We start from the raw sequence: 23,838 nt of genomic DNA, 5'->3' as shown, positions 1-23,838 counted from the left end.
ATACTGACAAAGTGAACAATTGTTTTATTTTTGTAGTATTTGTGAATATTTATCATCTGTCCTTGTATATATTTTCTTATTTTGGTTGCAGTTTCTTGAGAATATTCCATACTTTAACAAGCGTATTTAGGTTAAGAAAAAGGAAGAAAAACACAAGAATCACCCCGGACAGCTCAGTACAGGACACACACACACACACACACACACACACACACACACACACACACACACACACACACACACACACACACACACACACACACACACACACACACACACACACACACACACACACACACACACACACACACACACGTCCATGAAGAACATGCAACCCCCACAAGGAAAAGCTTTCGAGTCCAGGCTTGAACTGGGGTTCTATTGTAGGATAGTGGGAAGGTTAACACTACGCCACCTGCAGACCACATTGCAGCAATGCATCTTATAATAAAAAAACAAAAGCATGGCCCTGTGGTCATTTTCTGTAAGAAGAGCTCAGCATGAAAAAAGGGATTTTAAAATGTTTTCTCGACTTTATAAAAAGAAATAAAAGTGTAACAGATGTGATTTTGAACCTCCTTCTCAAACAATCTGAAAAGATATTTGGATCTTTACATATTTAACATTTATGTGAAATTGATCTCACACAAGAATATTTACTATCTGTGAGGCTCTGTCTCTCACTCTTGTAAGACTGAGATGTGCTGTTGCTTCTATCGATTCGTTTATATTTGTTAAGTGCTCGTCAGGTTGTGCAACTTTTGTTGGTTGGAAGGTGTTTGGATCTGTTTAGTATCTCTAAGTGTGAGAAGTCATCAACAAGGTCTAAGGTGCCACCATCACTCATACAGGTTTGTAACAAGAAACAAAAGTCAGAGACTGTATCAAAGTGACACACTAGGAAAACTATTTATTGGGATTTGTCTTAAAAAAAAAGAAGAAGAAGAAAGAAAAAGCATACACTCATTGAGTACAGCAGATAAAATCTCCAAAAGCCATTTCCCTAAACCGTTGCATTTGGAGTACTGAGCTCAGAATCAATTTTGGATTTTTTTCTTTTTTTTTTCTTTACAATTTTGCATTTCAGACTGAATTGACATTTTTTATAAATTATGTAAAAACCTGATTAACACAAAACAAAAATAAAGATCACAAAAGAACGGCATGGGACATCAATTAAAAACAAAAAAGAAAACAGAAATAACATGACGTGAACTTCATGTTACTCTCTTTATTATTGTACACAATATACAAACTGGTCCTTTGTACGCTTCCTCACTCACATCTACAGTCTGACTCGGATTAAAAGATGGAGATAAATAGATAAAAGGTATCTAAATATCTCAAAGGTTTGAGGTAAGCGAGTATGGAAAGCATGTTATCTCTAATAAAATGAACAAAAAGCAAAGCTGGGCAAAGTACAAAAAAAAATTATAATACACATTATTCAAGCATGGGATTATTGAATCCATGACCAGGTGCTACCAGGAGATCATTTCATACAGCAATCTCATTCGTAATAAGAACAATAACACTGCGATTATGGCTGCACATCGTGTCCATAGTCAGTAATAAAAAAAAAGAAAGAAAGCAAAACAACATCCGAGCTGGCTCAACTGGTTTGAAAGTCTGTGAAGTGAACTACAACACCAGGGCCGGGAGTTTACAGGACAGCAAAGAAAAATACAATAACAACAACAACAACAAAAAAAAAAAACAGGCAGAAATCAGAGTCGGAGTTAACGACGGAGTACAGATGGAGTTGCAGATGTCTTGCAGATAAAAGCACAGCGTCTCCAGTTCTGCTGCAGCAGCAGCAGCACGCGTGGATCAACGAGGACAGAAAACGCATCAGACACTGAGCGAGGCGGCTTTCAGGAGCGGTTTCTGAAGAGGCTGAATGCGTCTTACCGCCACTGATTAACACACATTATCTGTGCTTGTCAGAGGATTTATGAGTGTGATTGTTAAGGGAAATGCTAAAATTAATCCCAGTAAAATGCTTGACATCCGTTGCGTTTTGTCAGGACAGAGAAAAGCAGCTTTAATTTCTTTGACTTGACTCAATAAAATGGAAGCTGGTGTGCAGACTTCAAATCGATCTCTCATTTAACGGGAACAAAAACCAACACTGTGAGGAGTGAGCCCACTGAAGAGCAGAGCGCCGCATCAGAGGGAGGGACTTCACTCAGGACAGAAATGAGTCGACAGTTTAGTGCTCACATGAGTGGCGTCCCACAGTTCTACGATGAAAATTAGTGTGCTAATTGTGTTTACAAGCAAGTCCTGTTGGCTGGCGTCTCGCTGCGACGTGACATCCGCAGCAGCGCTTATTGGATCTCCAGTGTGTTTGGTGACACACAATGGATAAAAATGGAAGTCGTTTTCCCGTAATGGAAAACAGACTCGGAGCGGTGAGCAGCTGCACTGAGCACAAAGTGGCGACACTAAATTTTACAGAGTGAACTCTCACGATGACGGACTGGAGCAGAGCAGAGCGGGGCAGAGCAGAGCAGGGCAGAGCGGGGCGGAGCGGAGCTCTCTGCTGCTGCCGATGGGATTCAGTGAACAGACCTTAAAAAGTGAACTATTTATTAACACTGAGTGACACAGTCTCTGTCTACATGTAAGGATATTGCTTTTTCTCCTCCTTTGCTCCGCTGCTGTCCCTCTTCTCTTTCTTTTCAGACTTTTCTTTGTCATGTCTGGACTCCTGGAATACAAAACCAACGTTTACATAAAGAAATATCTAATATTCAGCTGGGTGGGCGAGGCTATGCGGGAGAATGCCGAGTTGAGCGAGCTCACCTTCTTCCCTCCAGAAGACGTTCGCTCCGGTTTCACCGACTCTGCCTTCTCTTTGCTGGATGATTTGGATCGTTTGCTCTTCTCCTTCTCTCCTGACAGGGGGGAGTCGCTGGAAGGACTTGTGCTCTTGCTGTTTTTGGAGGAATCTGGGAGGAGAGCAAAAACTCAGTGCTTCTCGTCCTTCTTCTGGGAAACTGCTTCAGATTTACGGAGACAAGCGGGCTTACTGGTGCCGTTCTCGTCCTTCCTGCGTTTGGATTCTTGGCTCGCCTCTCGATCGTTGAGCATCTGTTCCTGAAATGCAGATAACATGAGTTAACACCGTCATGCTCGGGATTATACTGGAATAAAAATACATCTGGACTTTGTAGCTTTACAGTTTTTATACAGGCTCTCGTGCAAAATCAGAGTCTCCAACATGATGAAACATCTGCAGCCACAGCCTCTAGAAGACGAAGGAGTACTGACTCTTTTCCTGTCTTTGCGATCCTTCTCTTCCTTCTTCTCTTTGGATCGACCTTGTGTGTTCTCTGAGTCTTTCTTCTCCAGCTCCCTCTCTCTGCTCTTGGACCGCGAAACTGAATTGTAGATGATGTGGTGCTGCAAAGACAATTAGACATGAAGAGGACAACGAGCAACAGGGTTAAATCAGGGGGTGAGATCACTGCACATTTCATGGATGATCGTGGGACAACTGCACTGATCTCAAATGTCCAAAACATTCACTACACTGTACCTATCAGTCATATTTTATGTCCTCAACATCACCTCACAACATATGAGACACCGTATCAGTCTGAAGAGAGCTTCATCAATGCAGGGAGAAGTGTGCCGTAGCTTTAACACGCTGGCCAAATTGAAAGCTTTCACCAGTAAACGGACATGGAGCTGCTAAACGTTGGCTGCTGTTTCCTGCACCAAAGAGACAAAAGTGGCTCGGAGTTGACTGGGAATTTGTGCGGGAGCTCAAGTAATCTGTCAACGTGAACCATTAGGAGGCGTCTGAGCAGGTGATCGAGTTTATGGCTGTTGTTCTTCAGTGTCATTTGTTGTAAAGTTTTAAATAAGAAGTCTTCCACAGTAACTTCTGATCTGTTTGATCAATGTGGAAACTAGAAAATAAATGGAAATCTGCTGCAAATACTGCTCTTTTATTGATCCTGTAATTGTCATTGTGATAAAAAGCTCATGAATCTCTTTAGTACTAAATCTGTGCTTCAGACTCAATTCCATTGCCTCTATTGTTTGAGCATCTCAGGGAAGGAGACGGAATACTGAGTCATCTGTACCTCATTCTCACAGCCTAAAGACACTGTAGTGCAATCGTTTACCGAATTATTGTTGGAAGATAAAATGTACTGATTAAAAATTCCATGCACATCAAATGACTGACAGAAAAATATAATGCATTTTAATGAGGAAAAGTGTGTTTGAGGAAAAATGTGAGGTCTTTTGAGAAGCAGGATCATCTTTTTCCACAAATCTCGTGCATTCAACTAGTGATGAGGCTGGAATTCTAACCTAATTGTACAAAGAAAACTTGCTTTTGCCGTGCACACATATACAGACACACTTCAAAAAGATACTGAACTAGACTTCTTCAAATTTCGCTATGGCTGAAGTGTTTTTCCCCTCGTCTGACAGAATAATCTCAACAGTCAGACAGCCTGTATAAAATATATAAGAAATAGGATTACACCCAGAACCATCTCTGCATATAAAATCGACAAATACTTCAGATAAATTATCTGCACAATTATGAAGTGTGTTACAGACCAGCTCAGCCTTATTGATATAAATGAGTCACTTCGACAGTATCAAACACACAATGACAATACAGTTAAGTCAACACCACTTAAAAAAACCCGGAGTTTTAACAATATTCAAACACTTTTTACGGAGGTTGGATTTCCCCGCAGGCCTGTATAACACTGCCTCAGTTTTAGTTGAACGTATCCATTAAATAGGCCAGTGCAAACAGAAGTAAGAGGCCTGAATCAGTGTCTGCACTTGTACCAGCTTCCTGATTGTTCTCCCTGTAAATCAGTTTTGATTTGTTCCATAACCTTCAAAACATCTAAGAAAATAAACAAAACATTGACATACATGTGATTGATGGCTGAGATCAAACAAACTTCACAGAGCCATTCAGCATTCATGATAAAACTTTGCGTACCATCCCAGATTGTGTGTAAATTACCTTAAAGAATTTTTGTTTCTAAATGTATTGATTGTTATGGATCAACTGGAATAACCCAAAGAGAATTAGAGTGAGCATGTCAAAGACCGTTTTTTCCTTTAACCAGAGACCTCCGACCACGTTGTCTGTTTTTCAGAGTGGAAAATACAAAAATGATGAAAAGATTAAAAAAAAAAAATCCTATCAGAGGGCCTTCGCACACTGGGTCTAAATATGCTAGAAACTCATTCAGGTTCTTGGACTTACGATATCCAGTAATTTTAAAAAGAAATCAATAACATATTTTATTCTGAGTATAGAAGCAGTGGAATAACACTCAGATGTCCTGTTATTGTCCCTGTTTCATTTAACTGCAGATTCCTCTCCACGTCACCCAAGAAAAATGAAATCAGTCCGATAAGAGTATAAATGCAAAGTACTTCAGATACATCGAGGTGTGCTTATCTGAGTTCTCCTAATCAGATAACTCTCCTTACCTGTTAAAGCACATTATATGAGGGTGTTAACATGACTACTTGAATAGTGTTATACCTCTAATAACTAGATGATGATCAGATTGTGAGTGAGCGTGTAAACAGGCGGGTTTACATGTTCACTCACTTACAATGTTCAATCAAAAACGTTTGAGAGGCTTAAAGCCAGAACATTCCTATGATAAATCTGTGATCTTGTTGCTCCATTTCTGACTCTAAAAATAAATTTTCCATTTTACAAGGCAGAAGAAGAGATTTATGTACCACTGCCTTGTATGGGGGAAAACACTGCAACACATCAGCTTCCAGACAAGTGTTCACTTCATAGTTGGAGAAACGGCAAATCCTGGCAACTCATTCCTGACAAATGATTCAGAGATGCGACTTCTCTTTAGTGAGACAATGTCGTTTTTGTAATTCATTGTGGTGCTAAAACTACAAAAAAGGTTTGCCTTTTCCCTGCTCAATAGTCACATTCTAAATTAGAAAAACAAAGTTTGAAACTGAGGATTGAAAAAAACAAACAAAAAAACAGACCTACAGAATGTAAAGGCTGATTTCAGTCAGCATTTCATGTAAACAAAGAAACGAGTCTTAGAGAACAAGCGAGTAACAGAATCAGTTCAAACCTTGGATGTAGACTCCTTGGGTTCGATGCTATTGTCCTGTAGGGATGAATGGAGATGACAGATGAGCTGGGAGGGGGTGGGGAATTGGGAGGAGGTTGTCAGACAGCAGTAGAGAGTTGGAAGAAGGGTTGGGGTAGTCGAGGCTGGCCGGACCAACAGCATACTTCTCCCTTCACCTCTGACCTTCAAGGACTAAGGCTTTGACAAGGTTATCACATAGAGGAGAGTTCATAGGCTCAACATCTGGAATGTCAATATTAGAAAAGTCCTGAGCTCGTATGAAATGACTGCTAGTCTTAATGTTAAAGACAAGTCTGCAATTTCAGGCAGCAGAATATAGAAGTTCTACAGTGCAGCTGGTATTTCAATATCTTTAAAGTGCAAGTGCAATAAGTGATGTTTGTATATGTATGTGCCTGGGTGTGTGCTCTCTGTGCATGTGTGTGTTTATGACAAATGACTGAAATGTGATGTGCTTGACTGTAGCCCTACATAGGTAACTGTTGCTGTCACTTACAGTTCAGGAATGGATAAGACACATGGAGCCTATTTCTCTGGTGGAAGGGTAACTTAAAGACCTATCACAAGCTTCCAGTGGTTTGGGCGACACTCCAGACGATTCAGGCGCCGCCCACTCTCTCGCTCACTCTTTGGAGGTGTAGGCTTATTTTCCTCTGCTTTATTTGGCTGATGGGAAACTGCAACATTTGTTTTCTCCGTTGATCTGGATTGCTGGTGGCTCCGATCTCCCACAAAACGCTTGCCAGGAGGTAGTGTGACTGTAGATGCCGGTGGCTCGTGAGGACAGCGTTGCAGTCGGCCGGTGGGATTCACTGGACACACATCACGTGACATGGAGACTGCATGCAGGCCGTTTCAACAAGCGAGGACAGTAGAGACGCCAGTGACTCAGCGACAGCAGAGCGCTCCGACTGCAGACTGCTTTGCTGGATGCCATCCATCTCTGCGCTGCATCCGGTGACGTTGAGGGAGGAGCAGAACACTTTCCATCACTTCCAAACTGAAGATATTTGCAGCTCGGAAATCCGGGGGGAAAAAAATCTTGGGCACCATTTCAAGTAGTGACAATGCTCCCGATGAGGGGGGAAAAAAGCAAAACATCTTTGCCTTTGGAGAGCTCTTGAGTTGGCAGGCCACTTTATATCAGGTGATCATTTTCAAAAAAGCAAAAACTCCACACGGAAAATAGAAATGCTTAGGTGGAGGGGAAAAAATTTTCTTCTCAAGGCACACTGACTGCTTTCATTTTTATGAAAATAGGTAAATATTTCAATATGAAAATACTCAATATATACAATATTTTCTTGACTAAGTCCTTGAGAGGTTTCTCCCAATTCTGCAAAACAATATGCTGATGTCCATGGAATGCTTCCCAACTAACATGGGGATAGTTGGGCTTTTCCAGATGCCAATGCCTTCATCGTGAACGACAGCTCCTCTTGTTGATCTTCAGGGCTGCTGGAATGTGCAACGGCAGGGAACTCTCCGGCAGATAGAGAAGAAACGGGCACAGCCTTCCTCAAGCCATACTAACCTTTACAGATGAGGAGTGGGACGGGGAAGAGTGGCTGTCGAGCTTTCGTCTTTTATGATCTGGAAAGACAAGCGGGTGAACTTATTAAGTTTATCCACGTATGTGTAAATAATGTTGCACCTTATACATCTACTGCGCTAAATAGTGTGCAGACGTACCCCTCTCAGATTCAGCCGATTCTGATCTCGAGCCTGGTGACTTGAGGGACCCGGGCACAGCATTCCTGTCACCTTTCTCCTTGATCTTGGACTCCTTGATGGCGTCACGCTCCCTGGACGGTTCCATTGGCTCCCCGTTTCCGGCTTTGGACTTGTCGTCTTTGATGCTCTTCTCCTCTGTCTTCGCTTTCTCCCGGTCTGCCTTTGGGGTCTTCTCCTTACCCTCGCGTGGCACCCGCTCCTCCTTCCCTGCTCTCTCATCTCTCTGCTTCTCCCGTCTGTTCTCTGCCTTTGCATCAGAGATGCTGCCTGGTGTCTTCTCCTTTTTCTCTTTTTTCTCCTTCCCACTCTTTTCTTTGTCGTCCCGATCTTTAACAGTTTTGGTGCTGAGAAGCAACAGTCAACTTTTTTGAAAAAAATTCTTTGGTGATAAGACAGTAATAATATGACTTTGTTTTTTTATAAATGTTAGAAGTTTAGGATAATCTCACCTGTTGAGAGCACCATTCCCATTGCTGGTGGTCACTTTGGCTGCTGCACTGTTGGCTTTGCTCACTGGCTTCGTAGTCCCCTGAGATTTATCCTTTCCCCGTTCTGCATAAAGGATGATCAGGAGTGCAGGATTAATAACCACAAATTCATTTTATTTCTGCATTTATTTTAGGCAAGTTCGATTTATTAAATGTACTGCTGCTGTAAAGCCTCTATTTGTCTTTTTGCTCTTCATTCGATACTATACACTGTCACTTGAATGAGAAAAAAAGCTAAAAGAAGTTAACATATAATATCGACAGTGGGCCATTTGTAATCACTCACCGCCGTCCTCTGAGGTCCCCTCCTCCATCTTGCTCATGCTGGTGGCGGGCTTGCCGGTGCTGCCGGGGCCGTTCTGTTGACTGGCGGGCGTGGTGCGTGCTGGCTGTTCCTTGTGGTGAAACTCATTCTCAGGAACCATGTGAACCTTCTGGCTTTTCAACCGACCTGAATAACTGTAAGACGCATAGACGGTTTGCAAAACGCAGCAGCAAAGCCTCAAAAGATCTGAGTGTCACACAGTGCAAAAATCTGAAGTTCACAAGGAGGAAAAACACGTAACTGAGCTTTGATAGCATGCTGTTATCTTTCTACAACCCCGCCAAGCTGTTGACTAATAAGCACAGAAGTGTGGACACTTGTGCGATTGTTTGACCAATGCCTGATTTTCTTCCAGATCTAATGCAGCAGCTACAAGGCCACCTACCTGGCTTTACACTTTCTGTAATACATTTGCATAATGTATTACACTAAGGAATAACTATATTCACTCTAAAGCTAAAAATATCTTACACCAATTATCTTTCAAATTGATTTGTTTTGTGTAATAATCCTATTTCATAACAAAACAGAAATTCTGTCAGAATAGGTACTATTCTTTTTGAACTGATCCCACATTTCAATGTTAATACCACACTTCACATAGAAAATGTTAACTGTATGCTCTTCATAGAGCTGAACAGCACACAATGCTGTGTTACCCCATTGCTAAGGCATAGAGGTCTGGTCTCTTATCCTTCTCCTCAAGGCAGATCTTGTTGACACGGCACTCCAGCGCTTGGCCCAGATTCAGGACCTTCGGATAGCACGGCAGGATCTTGGTGAGCACGATCAGAATATTCCGTATGTGGGTGTAATCTCCTGTTTCCAGGCAGTGGACTGAAGCCTGTTTGGAGCAGAAACCAAAAATGATTAGGCATAGAAAGTCCCTTCCCAGAGCTTTTGTTGTATTCAGGTGAAAAGAATTGTGAAGGAAAATGTAAAGACAATGAAGGGTGTCTTACTTTAGTCAGCATGTAGTGCCATTTATGCACCACATGCCTGAAGTTTTCATAATCTAGCTGATCTGCTTTGTTTCCTCCATCAAAGCCTGTGGCTCTGAAGATGGTCAGGAACCCGGGGTAATTGACACACTCCTGTGACCACACAAGAACAACAGGCAGATTAATATGCAGGCCATTTCCAAACAAATGGTTACAACTGAATCAATAATTTGGGTAATGTGAGCAAGTAGGACTGGACACCTTCTCATAGACTGCGCGATCACTGTGCCAGCGGGTCACCGTCTCCAACATGCAGCAGAGGAAGCGTCCATATCTGTGAGACTCATTCTCCGTACAGCTGGCCACGGTGTAGATGGTAGCAGAAAATACCTGCCGAGCAACACAAGGGTAAGCGTTAAACTGCCAAGTATAATGTAAATATTATCAGAAACAACAAAAAGGGGATAAATGCACATAATTCAGAAGTGTATTTGACTTTTGAATATGATCAACAGTTAGAAGGCATTCTGCATACTTTTTTTTTTGGTGTACTTGAGGGGTTGTTGAACCGCTCGGAATTTGATCTTAAAATCTATTAATTTATATTTCTACATGAAAATTAATTTGCTTAATGAAGAATGCAGCTTATTTTCATGTTATTTTCAATGAATTACAAGCAGAGGACATATCCTGCAGGTAGGAGAACTTATGTGTAACCTTCACAATAAGCCAAGCTGCTCATCACTGATCTAATTGTATGGGTCTAAGCAAGTATGAAAAGCTCTTCTCTTACCCTGTCGTAACACAGGAGGGTGCAGAAGTTGGGTGTCTTCTGCTGGTGGACCAGCTCCACAAAGCGGGCACAGTACACAGCATCGATGGAGGAGAAGATGCAGCGAGGAAACAGGCAGAGCTGCAGGAACTTTGTAATGGTCTCATTCTTTGTGGACTCTGTAAACATTCATTCAGATTGTCATTAGTAACACATAACATAAAAACGCAGGGCAACAGATCTGCATTTAGACAGTGCTGGCCTGAGCTTTCTCTATATTATCTAATTATCATTGATAAGAACATTGTGTCTGAAAGGTACAGCTCCGCAACTAGAACCATGTCTATTCTCAGTGTTTATGGAGGAGAAACTTGAGCTATGTATTGCAGTTGATCAAATACATTAAACAAAAATCAAACTTTTGAGCACTTTTATGGTTTCTGAACAATTAACAGAAATGTCAAAGATGGCACAGACACACTAACATTGAGATACTTACTGGCCAACAACCAGTTGTCCTTCTCAAGTTTGAGGCGGTGCAGAACTCTTTGTACATGCTCCAGCTGCTTCTTCTCCTCCTCTTGTAGTTTTTCTTGCAGGGCTGTGCAACGTTCCTTCTCCTTCTTTTTCTTATTTAATGGCTGCATTAAACAGAAATCACAAGTCACACCACAATTGCACTCAAATGTTTCATTTACTACTAATGGGCTAGTTTTTTGTCTTACAAACATTCTTCTACAGATGCTCTTGCTGCTTTACAAAGTGTGTGTGTGTGTGTGTGTGTGTGTGTGTGTGTGTGTGTGTGTGTGTGTGTGTGTGTGTGTGTGTGTGTGTGTGTGTGTGTGTGTGTGTGTGTGTGTGTGTGTGTGTGTGTGGTGACGATCATCCAACTACTCACTATCTCGGGGTTCTCCTCGATGGCTTTGATCTGGACCTTTAGCTTGTTGACCTCACGGTCATAGGCAGAGTGTGGCACAGCCAAATCGTACATAGTGAGCGACCAGAAGGTGGCGTAGAACTGAGGGCGGAGGTCATCCCAGACCCGGGCTGGGTGGAGTGATATCACAGCTTCGTGCACTGGTGTCATCACCTGTTCACAGGCTGCCACATACTTGTGTACCTTCTGCTGTTGCCGATTGCCTTTTTCTGCCTTCTTCAGCTCGTCGTACTTGGACTGTGGAGAGAGCAGCCAGTTGAAAATTTTACAGAAAATTCTGCCATTTTCAGAATTTCCATCTATTTTAAAGCTTTGAAAATCAAATGTAAACAACAGTTCAAACCTTTTGTACGAATTTATTGAGCACCTTTAACACATTGCTTTTTTCTCAATTAAGGCAGCTAAAAAGCAGTACTGATAAAAAAAAAAATACGAATAATGCACTAACCAAAATTTGATGGGCATACATTGGCCGAGACAGAAAGAAAGCAGCATCATGTGGAGTGTGGAACTGGTTACAAAGGATGTCGATTGAGGGAACCCGCTTGATATAATCCTCTGTGCTGAGGTTGGAGGCCAGAAAGCCACCAAACTGCACCAATGTGTCATGACACTGCAAGAAGGGAAAACATTATTACTGCATAGAAAACACAGCAACTTCTGATTTATGGATTTAAACCTCAGATATACAGAGACACAATTCACCTTATAAGTAAAAATAAATACATTGAGAGTGAATTAATACCTGGTCATAAAGGTGACCAACAAGTTTTAGATGTTTCTCTCCTCCCTCCAAGAACACCACACCGTTTCGTTGCTGAGCCATAAGGAGACACAGTGGCAAAGCGAGTTCGTGGTCGAGCAGAGCATCCTTCAGACGCTGTGATGACTTTTTTGTGTTCCTGATCTGTCCAAAGTAGCCACCCTGTGAACAGAATTGAGTTCATTATCACATAAGCATTTGAACAATGAGAAATGTAGTCGAGGATACTGCACATACCTCTGCTTTGAGCTGCTCCCCTCCTGTCATCGCTTCTAATTGTTCTGAGGTCATCTCATCTGTAATCTCAATGCCAGCCATTTTCTGCACCACCTCCTTCAAGATCAGCAAGTCAAAACTGAAGAGAAAGAAAGATAAGCGGACGTAAAAGGCAATAATAGACCAGCTAAAAAAAAAAGTGCGCAACACATAATGCAAGCCTACACTATAAGAAACTGGAACAATTCCCACAACACAATGCAGATCAAGAGTAAATGTTCTTTAAATACAAATTCTATCATTTAAGCATCTTATAGTTATAATTAACTTGTTGCATATAGTGTAGCTAGTCTAAGTAACACCGTTTCCAAACAACTGATATCGAAACATATTTAGAATGAGTCCTAAGAGAACACATTTCAAATATTGTGTGTATATGTCTCTGAGTAGAGATGCATTTACATGTAAGTATCTTGTTCTTTTCTTAAGTTATGTCATGTTGTTTTTAACTGTGAGGTAGCCTTGAGTGTTTTGAAAGGCATCTATAAATAAAATGCATTATTATTAGACCCTTTTGTCAGCGATGATCAACACAAATGGTATGACTTAAGAACACAATGATAACTACATTTCAATGATGCTCGAAGACAGCAAACTCTTTTTGTTTCCCCTAAACCTTTTGCATTCTTACCTCTTTCCTGCTTTGAGCTGATTGGTGACATACTGCAGGAGGCCAGCGAGCTCAATGGGGTACTTTCTGAACACAGCTCCACACAGACTTGCCAGGCCTTGGTGCATAAGAAGAACAGCTGTACGTGAGACACTCATTAAAACATCAAACACCTCTCCTCCTTTTGCATGCAAATGAATGGTGCGTCTAAGTGCGAAGCCACATACTCTGAAGCCATGAGGAGATGGTGGTGTCATCATGCTTCATCTTCTCCTTCTCAGGGTTGGCAAGTGCTTCAATGATGCAATCTGAAGATGGAGTCAAGAGGAACAACCCACATACACAGAAAAGGATTTTTTTTGTTTGTTTCTATAACTAGTATCCACAACCCTAATAATAAAAAGACAAAAATCTTGGTTAGCTGACTGAATGAGACACTGAAAAGTAGGATACAAGCCAACACGTCGTAGTTGAGAGATGTGAGGTATTTCAAAGAGTCCACCACTGGAACGATGAGGTTGTCATACCATTGGATCTGAGACAGCATCTGACATACAGGAAGACAGCGCATGCATTAAACATCACCAACACTAGTTACTGATTTCTGCCCTAACCTAACACCTACATAGCAGGAATAAGATTTAACAAATCACCTTAACAAATAACAGTCTGTTTATTTTTATAATGGTTGTGCATCCATATTTCAATATCCACTGATCTGAACTCAATTACAAGAGTGGTGCTTGAAAAAACAAAGATTTAGATGATGATGAGAGATGGACAGAAAACTTTATCTTATAGCCTTAAAGTCAGCGCTGTACAACAAAACTGAAAACTTTGTCCTTTCTGTTCAAATCTTTAACCGGCTTCTGCTTTAAGGTTTGCTTACTTGGGCAACATCAAAGTAATCAGTGCAAAATCCACTTACGTAATCAAAGAGGATGGTGGGATTGCTATGGCTCAGTTTGCCAATCTGCCTTCCAGATTGTTTCACATTCTCTTTGGTCAACCGCCTAGAGAGGAAGGGAATAGAAAGAAGCAGATGAAAAATCATGAGAAGACACAATCTTTATTGTAATCAAAGACTAACACTTCTGTAAGCTTGACAACAGTTAGACATACTCTTATGATTGCCAGCTTAAGATAAGAGATGTCAACAATCTTTTTTTTTTGCCCCAACAGCAGAATAGTTGAAATGCCAAGCACCAACAAACTAATATTAGTTTTACACCTCTGAGCATTCCAGACACCCATGTTAAACGGTCCTGCTCAAAAGATTAACTTGAAATGAGAAAAACAAAGCATCTCTGCATGTTTTTATCAAAGAGCATTATTCCAATAAAATCACAGTATTTTGACATTATCAGACAGTAATAGATCACTAAATCAGGAGCACTTAAAAGAACTAAACACTGTGGGAAAAGTACTGCACACAAAGAATCGGAGCGGTTTGATTCCTAATGAAGAAAAAATAAATAAATAAAAGTAGCTGGAAATATTCCTGACCTACAATAAAAAAGAGTGAACTTAATTGGGGGGGGGGGGTCATTTTTCCAAGTGAAATAAGACGTACAGCTCCTGCTGAATCTCCTCCCCTTCTGTTACTGAGAGCAGCGCCTGAACCTCGTCAGAAGACCACAGTGTTAAGTCGTGCACCGAAATTTCAACAAACCAAGTTAACAAAACAACCAGTGTGCACAAAACCTATGTAAGCAACAACGAGAGGATTTACGGCCAATGAAATATTTAAATATTGCAGCCTATCAAGAGTGACAATTGTCATTAGCAATCAGCAGACGGCTGCATAGTTGCTCCTCCTTATGAGAGCCGTTCCGTAGTGCTAGGTACCTCAATGGAGGTGTGACGAAAAATAATAATCGGTGGTTAGGTTTTTTGGGTATCATCCACAACTTTGTCAGTGAGGACGCATGAAAACCTGTCCCGCCCCATTCCATCTCGGGACAAATAGCGCGGTGAGACCGCGGCTTTAGTGAGAAAAAAGAATAACAGACGCACACAATGGGAGCACAGACCCTGCAACAAAGCAACGGCTGCTATGATGTTTGGCAGATAAGCAGTGAGACAAATCAGCAGAATACAGTAAAAGATGACGCGATTAAACTTCATTGTGTTCTGCAAAGTGACTTACTTCATAATATATTTGGCTCTTTCCACAGTTTGAGCTTTGACTTTAACCAACAGTGGATGGCTGGAATAAGTCTCATTCTTCCATTGCCCATATAACCGGTACCTTTGGGAGGAGAGAGAGAGAAACTGCAGTGAAACTGAAGCTTTGTCATTGCACCACTTTAAACATTGGCAAGTGTGGCAGGTTAGGATATATAAAAGGCAAGAAAATATATAGTTAGTAGAAATCCCCACTCCCACAGCAAGCGGCATAAACATGTCAAGATGCCAAGCTGAAGCTATACACAAACAGTCAAACAGCTACAGTCTAGTCTGGCTTTACTTGTATGAATATTTACCAGGGTGAATTTATCCCTTATTTGCTTTCGTTACTTTTTAAATGGTTCTTAAAAAATCAAGACACAGTGGATTCAATTTAATGAGCAACCCATTGTACAATACATCAATGCATTAATGAGCCTCAGTCCCGAGCCGATTCCACTTTCCATCAGATCTTTTCCTTGACAGTGCCAACACAGTTTATTGAGAGATAAAGTGTACCAAACTTCAAAGTCTTTCTATGTGCAGCAGCCCTGAGAACTGCATTATTAACTGCTACAAAATGACAAACAACTAAGAGTGAAATAAGGTACAACGTTTGGGAAAGAATGTCATTACTCATGAGTGCTGTGCCAAAACGTCCAATCAAATGTTCTAAAAATAAAACTACAGAAACACTTGGGGGTCGGGTTTGTCTTAAAATTCATTCTGCACAATCAAGTGTGGTTTGAGGATCTGAATTTATTTGTGTGTGCTTCTCTTCCCGTTTCAGCAAGTAAACATTTTCCTGGGGCGATGCCTGGGGGTTTACTAACCGACTGCTCAATTGCACTGCGCCACACCGAGTGAATGATACTGCTGTGTGTGTGTGTGTGTGTGTGTGTGTGTGTGTGTGTGTGTGTGTGTGTGTCTGTGTGTAAGAGAGAGAGAGACTCACCTGTGATAGTAGGGAAAGAGTTTGAAGAGCCCCCAGAGTTCCTCAGACATGCAAGCGTTACACTCCATCAGAGTGAGGGAGGGTAGTAGCACCTGGTCTGCAATGCTCAGGAAACAACTCAACAAGATTTCCTGCAATCAAATCACAGTATAATCATGTGGTTATCGAGGGGAATTCAAGAATCCAGAGACAAAACGAAAAATTTAACACATAATTTTAGAGCAATGATGTACAAACCTGCTGACCGAATCTTTTACTCACCATCTTGTCTCTGACCTCAGATTTTCCATCACTTTGGTACTGAGAGGCAAAAAAACAACAACAAAAAAACATTATGCGCAAGTTATAACATTATTTCAGGGATGCTACCAATGTCATAAGTGTCCAGTTTTCTACCTACCTCTTTCATAAAGGCCTTGCCTAAACGTATAATCTTGGCAAACAGGATAGGGTCATGGGAGAGGTGAGGGCCCAGGTAGCCGAGCATGCTGAATGTGTCCCTGCGCAAGTCCTCGAAGTTCTCAGCAGGCTGAGGGGCGCGCTTGTTTCTCAGTGGATGCATTACACATCCCCGTGCCCCTTTTGGAACACCAGCCCTGAAGAAACACCACAGTAAATTAGAGTCGGACTTCCTTTTCTTTTTTTTTGTTTTAAGTGCGCTTGCACGGATGGAGAAGACGTCAAACTGGGAAATTAGAGGTAGTTGAGCATGCTTTCGGGCCCAATTACACATTGTGGGCAGTAAATGAAACATGGAAATCAGCACCTTCTGTAAAGCGGCTCCACAGTCAGGTGCACAAGCTGGCAGAGTGCCAGTGCAATGGCCTTGTGCGAAGTAGCGTAGAAAGAAGGCATCTGGTCCATAATACTCTGGGCGTGGTGCCAGTCTCCAATCCTAAGCAGTGCTTCCAACAGTCCCAGCTTCTGGTTATCAGGTGGCTTTAGGCACAAAACAACAACAATTACTGAATGATTGTGTACTACTGAAATATGCCAAAGTTCACCAGGACTCATTTAAAGGCCAAACAAGGACAATAAACACAAAGCTGCCATTCAATAAAAAAGACTCCATCCATCCAGAGAGGAAACTCAAACATGTCAAATGAGAGATTGATAATATCATCATAGTAACAGACATTTTGGTGTACGGAAATGTAGGTGCACTGCTCAGAGATATTAAAGTGGATTTTTATTACTGATACTACCTACACAATGTAAAAACGGCAGCAGAAATTCCTCTGTTATGCAAAAAAATTTCTGATTGAGTGGGCACACTTGCACAGATGGAATACTGAAACAATCCTCCGAGGATTCATTTCAGTTTAACCAAATGTGACGTATGTGTAAACACACCTCAAGATAATTTCTCTCATTGCTCTGATTGACAGGATATGTGATGTACTTTCATGTTATTCAGTAGAATTTAATATAATTACTCCAGCTAAGACACTCTGCATGTGGATGACTTTGTGATTTGGTGACATCGAACAGGTTTGAAAAGTGGAGAGTGTCTTATAAACATCACCTGTACATATCCAGCTCTCTTCATACATCAAAACGTACAATTCTGAAGTGCAGACCTACAGCTACATGTAAATAACATCTGTGCGAGTGGTTCAATACCTTGTCATTCTTCTCCTCTTCCTTGTCCTTCTCCTTTTCTTTGTCTTCATTCTTGTCAGAAGGCAGCACGACCATAACCAGCTTGCGAGCAATCTGCTTGGCTTCCGAGATCTCGGTTTTGTGTTCCTCCAGAATAGCGGCATCTAGTGGCATGAGCTGGAAACAGCAGAGAGGCAACAAAAAAAACAAGACTTCCACTGTGAGAACACTTTACTTTGCAGTAAAGAATACTCCATACATCGAGTAGTCAACGAGAAGAGTTTCTCTCTTTTAATGTGGACAATAAAGATTTACAGGAAATTACTGGCAGGGACAAAAACGTCTAAACTATGACATTTAAACTAATTCATATCAATTAGCTGGACTTAGAGACCCATTTCTTACATGTATGTAGAGATCCTCCAGCTCTATCAAGTTATGGTGAAGCAAAGCAGCAGCAATGTGGTAAAGTGACTTGGGAGTTTCCTCATTGGGTTCCTGTGTCAAGAAAAATAAATCATTACATTTAAACGGAAAGTAGGTGGCAAATATCTTAATATCTTGGAACTGAACATACAAAGCACACAGTACATCACTGTTCAAACTGTGGATATTGATATTTTTACCTGGTAAAATTTGAACTTGAAGCCCAAAATGTGGCAAAGTGTGAGAGGCTCACACATGTAGGACTTGATGAGGGACAAGAAGAAGTCATCTTGGTCAGATCGACTCTCGTATACCTCCAAGATTATGTCCAAGACACGGTTAGGGTCTAAGTTGAAGCATCCTGTAGGCAAAGAGAATAGACGATTGATAAGGTAACACAGAAGCTAATCAAAAAAATGGATTCAACAAATCAACCAGAGCTAACAAAAAAATAAAATTCATTCACATGACAGTGGAACACCTTTTCTGAAAAGTATTTAAAAAGTTAAATTAACAACACATTTGAGGCTAATATGCAAAGCAGCTGATGGAAAAAAACGTTTTAAAACAAACAGAAAATCTCAGCTAGTTTTAACTTATGATATTACTGTAATTTGTTTCAGTGAAAAAGAAACGTGGGATGTGATGGAAGCAGCTGCTACTTGAACTATTTAAAATTATTTTAAAAATCTTTACAATATACTTCCCATAAAAGGAATAATTTCTGCACAGAGAATAAACCAATAAACGAAAACAAGCCCATTATCACTCAATTTCCACAAATTTCCAAACCGCAGTTGACTAAATCAACCACACCAAAGTCGATACGTTTACAAACAAGCTGGAATTTGCAGCCATCATACTGTGTTTATGTTTTGCTCACTGACGTTATCTTCTGAAACTTGCCGCATGAGTTTCTGGGATATCAAAGATGGCTTTGCGGCAGCTAAAGCAAAAATATCAACAATATTTGACAATCCAGCCAGGGAAAAAAAAAGCCAGACTTTCTCAAAGAAAGAGTATTCAAGTCATGAGAATTGTCTGAAATGTTGTGAAACTGATCGTTGATTATTTTTCAAGTTGCAAATCGAGATGTCCCGAAGCCTGGAGTACAAACTGAATCTTTTGCAAACAATGCCTCGGGAATGTTTGGGAGTTTCTGTGACTGCTAAGATGTCAACAAACCTGGGGCTGTTCCACAAAATTTAAATGCTGGAAATGCGTGCCTGTATGAGTGTAGTGACAAATTTCCTTTAGAAAGGTACTGACAACTTATTAGAGCTATACATAAACAACTAAAACTGGGTTCTAAATTAAAAAAATTTCCCATATGGATTCAGGTAGAGTAACTTTAAAGGCAATGAAGCTCAACACCGTGATGTCCCTTCATGTGTTTTGAGACTATGAATGAAGATAGTAGCTTCCACTGTGTTTAATGGTGAGAGCCTGCAGGTTACCTATGAGGGACTTGATGCTCTCCAGGACGATGTGGCTCGTGATGTTGCCCGAAAGGTCTTGGCCCAACTCAGTGATCAGTTTAGCGTAGCCCTCATTTTCCTCCCTTAGCAAGTTGAACTTCTGCTGCTTGTAACTGGAGAGAAGGTCACACATTAAACAAAACTTGCATAAACTTTGGGTTTGCATTGGAAAACACCTCACTGGTCTGTGGAGTTCCACATCTGCACTCACAAAAGTTTGGTCTTGATTTTTACAATCTTCTGATTGAACTGGTGGGCTTGTTTTATGAGTCCGAGGGACTCTAGGGTTTCTGGATCCAGCCTCTCCTTTAGGATGGCTTCTGGGACAAAAAACTGAAAGAAAAGCACAAACTGTTAATTCAAACTTCTGAGCCAGTGCGAAGCTGAGTGACGCGGAAAGTCCCATCAACTTTTCTAATCTTCGTATCAGAGTGTGAAAGGTTCGCCAGAGTGATTGATTTTGTTCGTAGAAAACATAAATGAAAAAGGTTTTCTTACCAAACACGCTCCAACCAATTGTGTGTAATGGTCCCGTTTGTTTTTTTCTTCCAGTGCTCCAGTCTCTAAATCTGTAAACAACAAATAATAAAAGACTGAGAATGAACAGGAAAAGCTACAATCATATTTTTGATAGAGAAAACTAAAATTTACCGAGAATACTGAACACATCCGCTAAAACTGATGGCATGTTGTCTCTGAGCTCCTGAAAACCGAAAACGGACAAATAAAAAACAATTAGTTACACATTCAGCCATTAAAAACACTCAAAATCACAAAATGTTCTACCCATCAGTGTCAGTACAATAAACAGATTTTTCCCCCCCCACCCTTCAGGCTTTCATATAATATTTCAGAGGCAAGGCTTTCCAGTAATTCAAAAACAGCTTCCAACATTACCATTAAAAATCTGATCTTCTAACTACACCTGTGCCTTATCCCAGCAAGCACACACACCCACAAATATCATCAAAAATAATAACGCTTATGGAAATAAATGGCTAGAAGGATAAGATACAAACAGGAATAAAAAAAACTATGTCAGGTGTATTGGTATAGTTGACACAGTTTAACATTGGGGGAAAAAGGCAAACAAAAAAATAAACAAACAGACAGAGCTCTATTACCATCATGTCCCCAAGGACACTGACGACAAGATCCAACTTTATGTTTCCCTGTACAACCTGGTAGCAGAGCTCGTACAAAGCAGCCTGTATATCTGCAGGGAAAAACACACAAGACACATCTGACTTAACGCTGATATAATCGGTAAAACCTAATCTGAAAATTGATTGAAACAAGGCAAAAACACAAAGCTGAAGAATGGCGGTAATAACTTGTGCAGTGTAAAACTAATGATTTGTCAATTCCCAGAGAGTTTCTGCTCAGGATGTGGCAAACATTTATTTTATCATAAAAAAATATACTGCTGATATGTCAACAACTGAGAAACAAGCATTAAAGCTTTTGATTGTCTGATGGACAATAATCATCTTATTTTTAGCACATAATTATAAAACCCAATTATTTCTTACATAGCTGAAAATCACTTCAGGAAGCATTCTGTGGAGATGCTTGTGTAACCTGGAGGTGTTAATACAACAGAAGTCAGAAGGAAGGTCAATCACAACTTACCTCCAACTTCACTTCCATGGTCTGTTTTCTCGGTTAGATCTTTGCAGAGTTGAACACTACAAACAAACAATATTAAGCAGCATTACACTTCAACATCATAAATACAGGTTTGTACAGCTCTAAAAACGAACACAACAATGCAAACACAGTGAATCAAGATGTTGCAAAGTACTTGCATCTTTATTTGAGATATATGTACAGTCTGCCAAAACTTTACTGAGCCTTTAACATTCAGAGGAGCATGCTATTTATATTCTTATTTTTGTAATAAATGATATGATCAACCTCATTCAAGTTAAATTATATTTCATTTAGATTTTTGTTTATTTTACTCTTGTGATAAGAGGCCCACAGACTGATGGAATATTGTCTGGGAATTAAATGGAGGAAAACCATAGTTGTGGAGGACAGTAATTAAAGTCAAATACAAACAGGCTGGGAGTCACATAATGAGGCTTTCAGTCCAACCACAAAAAAAGTTAAAGCAGTTCATTAACACAGCCAAATATCTGAATGAGGTACATCATTAGTGACTCAATATGTCAACTTAATTACACAGTAATAATGATAATAATGTACCCCAGATCAATGTGATTAAAAAAAGGTCATTGCACATAATGGTTCCTAACTGCATTGGAACAATCTTGAAGGAAGCTCTGAGCTCCAGACAGAAGCAAGCAGAGCTTAAGTTTGAGCATCTCCCTGTAGGCCGATGCTGGATGCGAAGGCCTTGCAGCTCGGACCCAGTCTGAGCCTCTGGTGTCTCCGCCTGGACGCCCTCGGATACGCTTAACTTCTCACGTTCACATCGCAGCAAAAAACTTGAAATCGGGGGCTAATGTGCAAAAGATGCAGCAGGAACATGTGTAACGTCCCCCGGGGGAGGGGGGCCAAACTGATGCTCACAGTCGTGATACGTCGCCGGCACGACGTGTGGAGATAACATAACGGCTATAAGCACGGATCGTTGGTTAGCTGAGATCACCTGCATCCAACTAATTTCATACGCAAATCAACAAACGTTAACGCTTAACAGTTACTTAAAACAGAGGGTTGCGTCGAAGTTATTGACCACAGCTCCCTTCGTGCACGTGTTTTAACAACGAGAAGACACATACGATTGATTTACATCGTCCATCGTCATAATTAATGCTTAATACGTCCGAGCTTCTGGTAATAAAACACCCAGTCGACACGACGGCTAACGCTCCGGCTAACCTGCTCTAACGAAATGTCAAGACTCGTTGTTTCCCTCCACGTGATTATAACCGGTTCTTTCTCCACACGACCGTCTTCAAAAGCTTCTCTTCGCGGCTGCTTATCGACTGAATGTTGAAATGTGTTGGCGGCTCGCCGCTTGGGCGATCTATTGCACTTCTGAAGCGAATTATTACGACGCGACGCTAAAGAGTTTAGGTGCTACACGGATGCTAACTAGCTTAGCTTAGATAGCCATTATGTTTACAAATGAACGACGCGGCTAACATACAGCCAGCTCTATGGAAATAAGGGGGGTAAACTTTCAGTCGCATGATATATAAAGATAAATGTGCATTTCACAAGCACCGTTGTCGGCAGACGCGAGCCAACCACTTAGAAGTGTTTTTTTTTTTTTTTTTTAGCTTGCTAGCTTGTTAGCTACGGCAAACACTCCTGAAAAGACCGGCCTGATATTTGGATATTATCTCCGTTTTATCCCCACGTTTCTCCGTCACGAGTGAGACGCTGGAAAATAACCCCAACATTCAACACGAGGGTGGACGTGGAATCTACTCACAACTCTTGTTTTCCCGATTTTTCCCAGTTTTTGAAGCATTCAGCAGGGAGGATAAGTGTCGCCATCTTCCATCCACACAGCCCGGATGTCTAGCTCATCATGGCACACACAGGGTCAAATGTGGAGCTAGCGCTCTGCTAACCGAGGGGACAAGAAGACTTAGGAGACTGTCTCCGTCTCGAGCTGCCTTCAAACGGGAATCTAAGCCGGTAGATCGATTTGATCTTTCATTTTGCAATTAAAAACATCAGCTTTGGATGCTCTTTGACGGTGGACGTCTTAGTGAAAGCAAACGTCAAAAAAAATGACACTATAAATTTAGGAAGGATGTAAACAAAAATCGAATCGATGTAATCATGATCTCCATGAATACAATCTAATTATGTTTCATTTAAAAAAAAACTAATATGTGGAGGAAATATGTTATAGTACAAAGTGTTCTAATACTGCATACACTCTGGTAATTATTGCGAAATGGAGCATCTCGTTGTGAAATAATAGTAGACATAATCACTTAACTGTTTATAGCCTGGACTAAAGAGGATGCAGATTGTTCACAAAGGATGGGTTTAACAACATTAGAATCATCACACAGGTGTAGATGGTTTATTCTGTTCATGTTACATCTCCAGACATAAATACAAACAATAAAGGATGCAATCGGCACTTTGTAAATGGGGGGGGGGGGAACACAAAATTTAATATATTTAAATATGTATATAAACATACAGATGTATGCACATTTCAGCAGTTCAATGCAAAACAGAATAGATCCCAGATGAAATGATTTATGTAAATATACAGGCAATTCAAAGATGTATT

General features: G+C 40.8%; 1 protein-coding gene across 3 annotated transcripts; it reads right to left on the bottom strand.

Annotated features, from left to right (window-relative positions):
- Window positions 1-874: 874 nt before the first annotated feature.
- thoc2 (THO complex 2) lies at window positions 875-23,145 on the bottom strand. Of its 3 annotated transcripts, XM_080482908.1 has the most exons (38): window positions 23,017-23,145; window positions 21,240-21,295; window positions 20,732-20,823; window positions 20,259-20,310; window positions 20,106-20,176; window positions 19,819-19,940; window positions 19,587-19,720; window positions 18,330-18,490; window positions 18,109-18,201; window positions 17,725-17,880; window positions 16,868-17,040; window positions 16,502-16,697; window positions 16,363-16,401; window positions 16,102-16,232; window positions 15,127-15,228; window positions 13,906-13,990; window positions 13,431-13,524; window positions 13,205-13,285; window positions 12,999-13,095; window positions 12,329-12,446; window positions 12,074-12,253; window positions 11,777-11,941; window positions 11,290-11,565; window positions 10,891-11,032; window positions 10,413-10,570; window positions 9,881-10,009; window positions 9,641-9,772; window positions 9,338-9,522; window positions 8,640-8,812; window positions 8,315-8,417; window positions 7,824-8,209; window positions 7,666-7,724; window positions 6,111-6,146; window positions 3,277-3,408; window positions 3,036-3,102; window positions 2,809-2,954; window positions 2,637-2,713; window positions 875-1,958 (listed from the first exon to the last, which is right to left on the bottom strand). In XM_080482908.1, the coding sequence occupies exons 1-38, from the start codon at window positions 23,079-23,081 to the stop codon at window positions 1,931-1,933; spliced, it is 4,692 nt and encodes a 1,563-aa protein (XP_080339034.1). In that variant the 5' UTR covers window positions 23,082-23,145; the 3' UTR covers window positions 875-1,930. The 3 variants fall into 3 exon arrangements, 2 of the variants coding, with proteins under 2 accessions (XP_080339034.1, XP_080339033.1); XR_013936108.1 differs by having other exon boundaries at window positions 896-2,713; window positions 6,628-7,724; window positions 16,339-16,401; window positions 23,017-23,117; XM_080482907.1 differs by having other exon boundaries at window positions 896-2,713; window positions 6,111-6,176; window positions 16,339-16,401; window positions 23,017-23,117.
- Window positions 23,146-23,838: the final 693 nt, after the last annotated feature.

This window comes from Lipophrys pholis (assembly GCF_963383615.2).
Source record: "Lipophrys pholis genome assembly, chromosome: 16".
NCBI classification, from domain to species: Eukaryota; Metazoa; Chordata; class Actinopteri; order Blenniiformes; family Blenniidae; genus Lipophrys; species Lipophrys pholis.
This window is presented reverse-complemented; position numbering and strand designations above follow the sequence as displayed.

Bases quoted from the DNA above. Each gene is read 5' to 3' on its own strand.
- thoc2 (XM_080482907.1), bottom strand. From the start codon at position 23,081: ATGGCGACACTTATCCTCCCTGCTGAATGCTTCAAAAACTGGGAAAAA. The intron at 13,525-13,905 runs GTAAGTGGATTT...CCTGTATGTCAG, and splicing joins CCACCATCCTCTTTGATTAC to ATGCTGTCTCAGATCCAATG. The intron at 3,409-6,110 runs GTTTGAACTGAT...TTGTCTTTGCAG, and splicing joins CCAAGGAGTCTACATCCAAG to CACCACATCATCTACAATTC.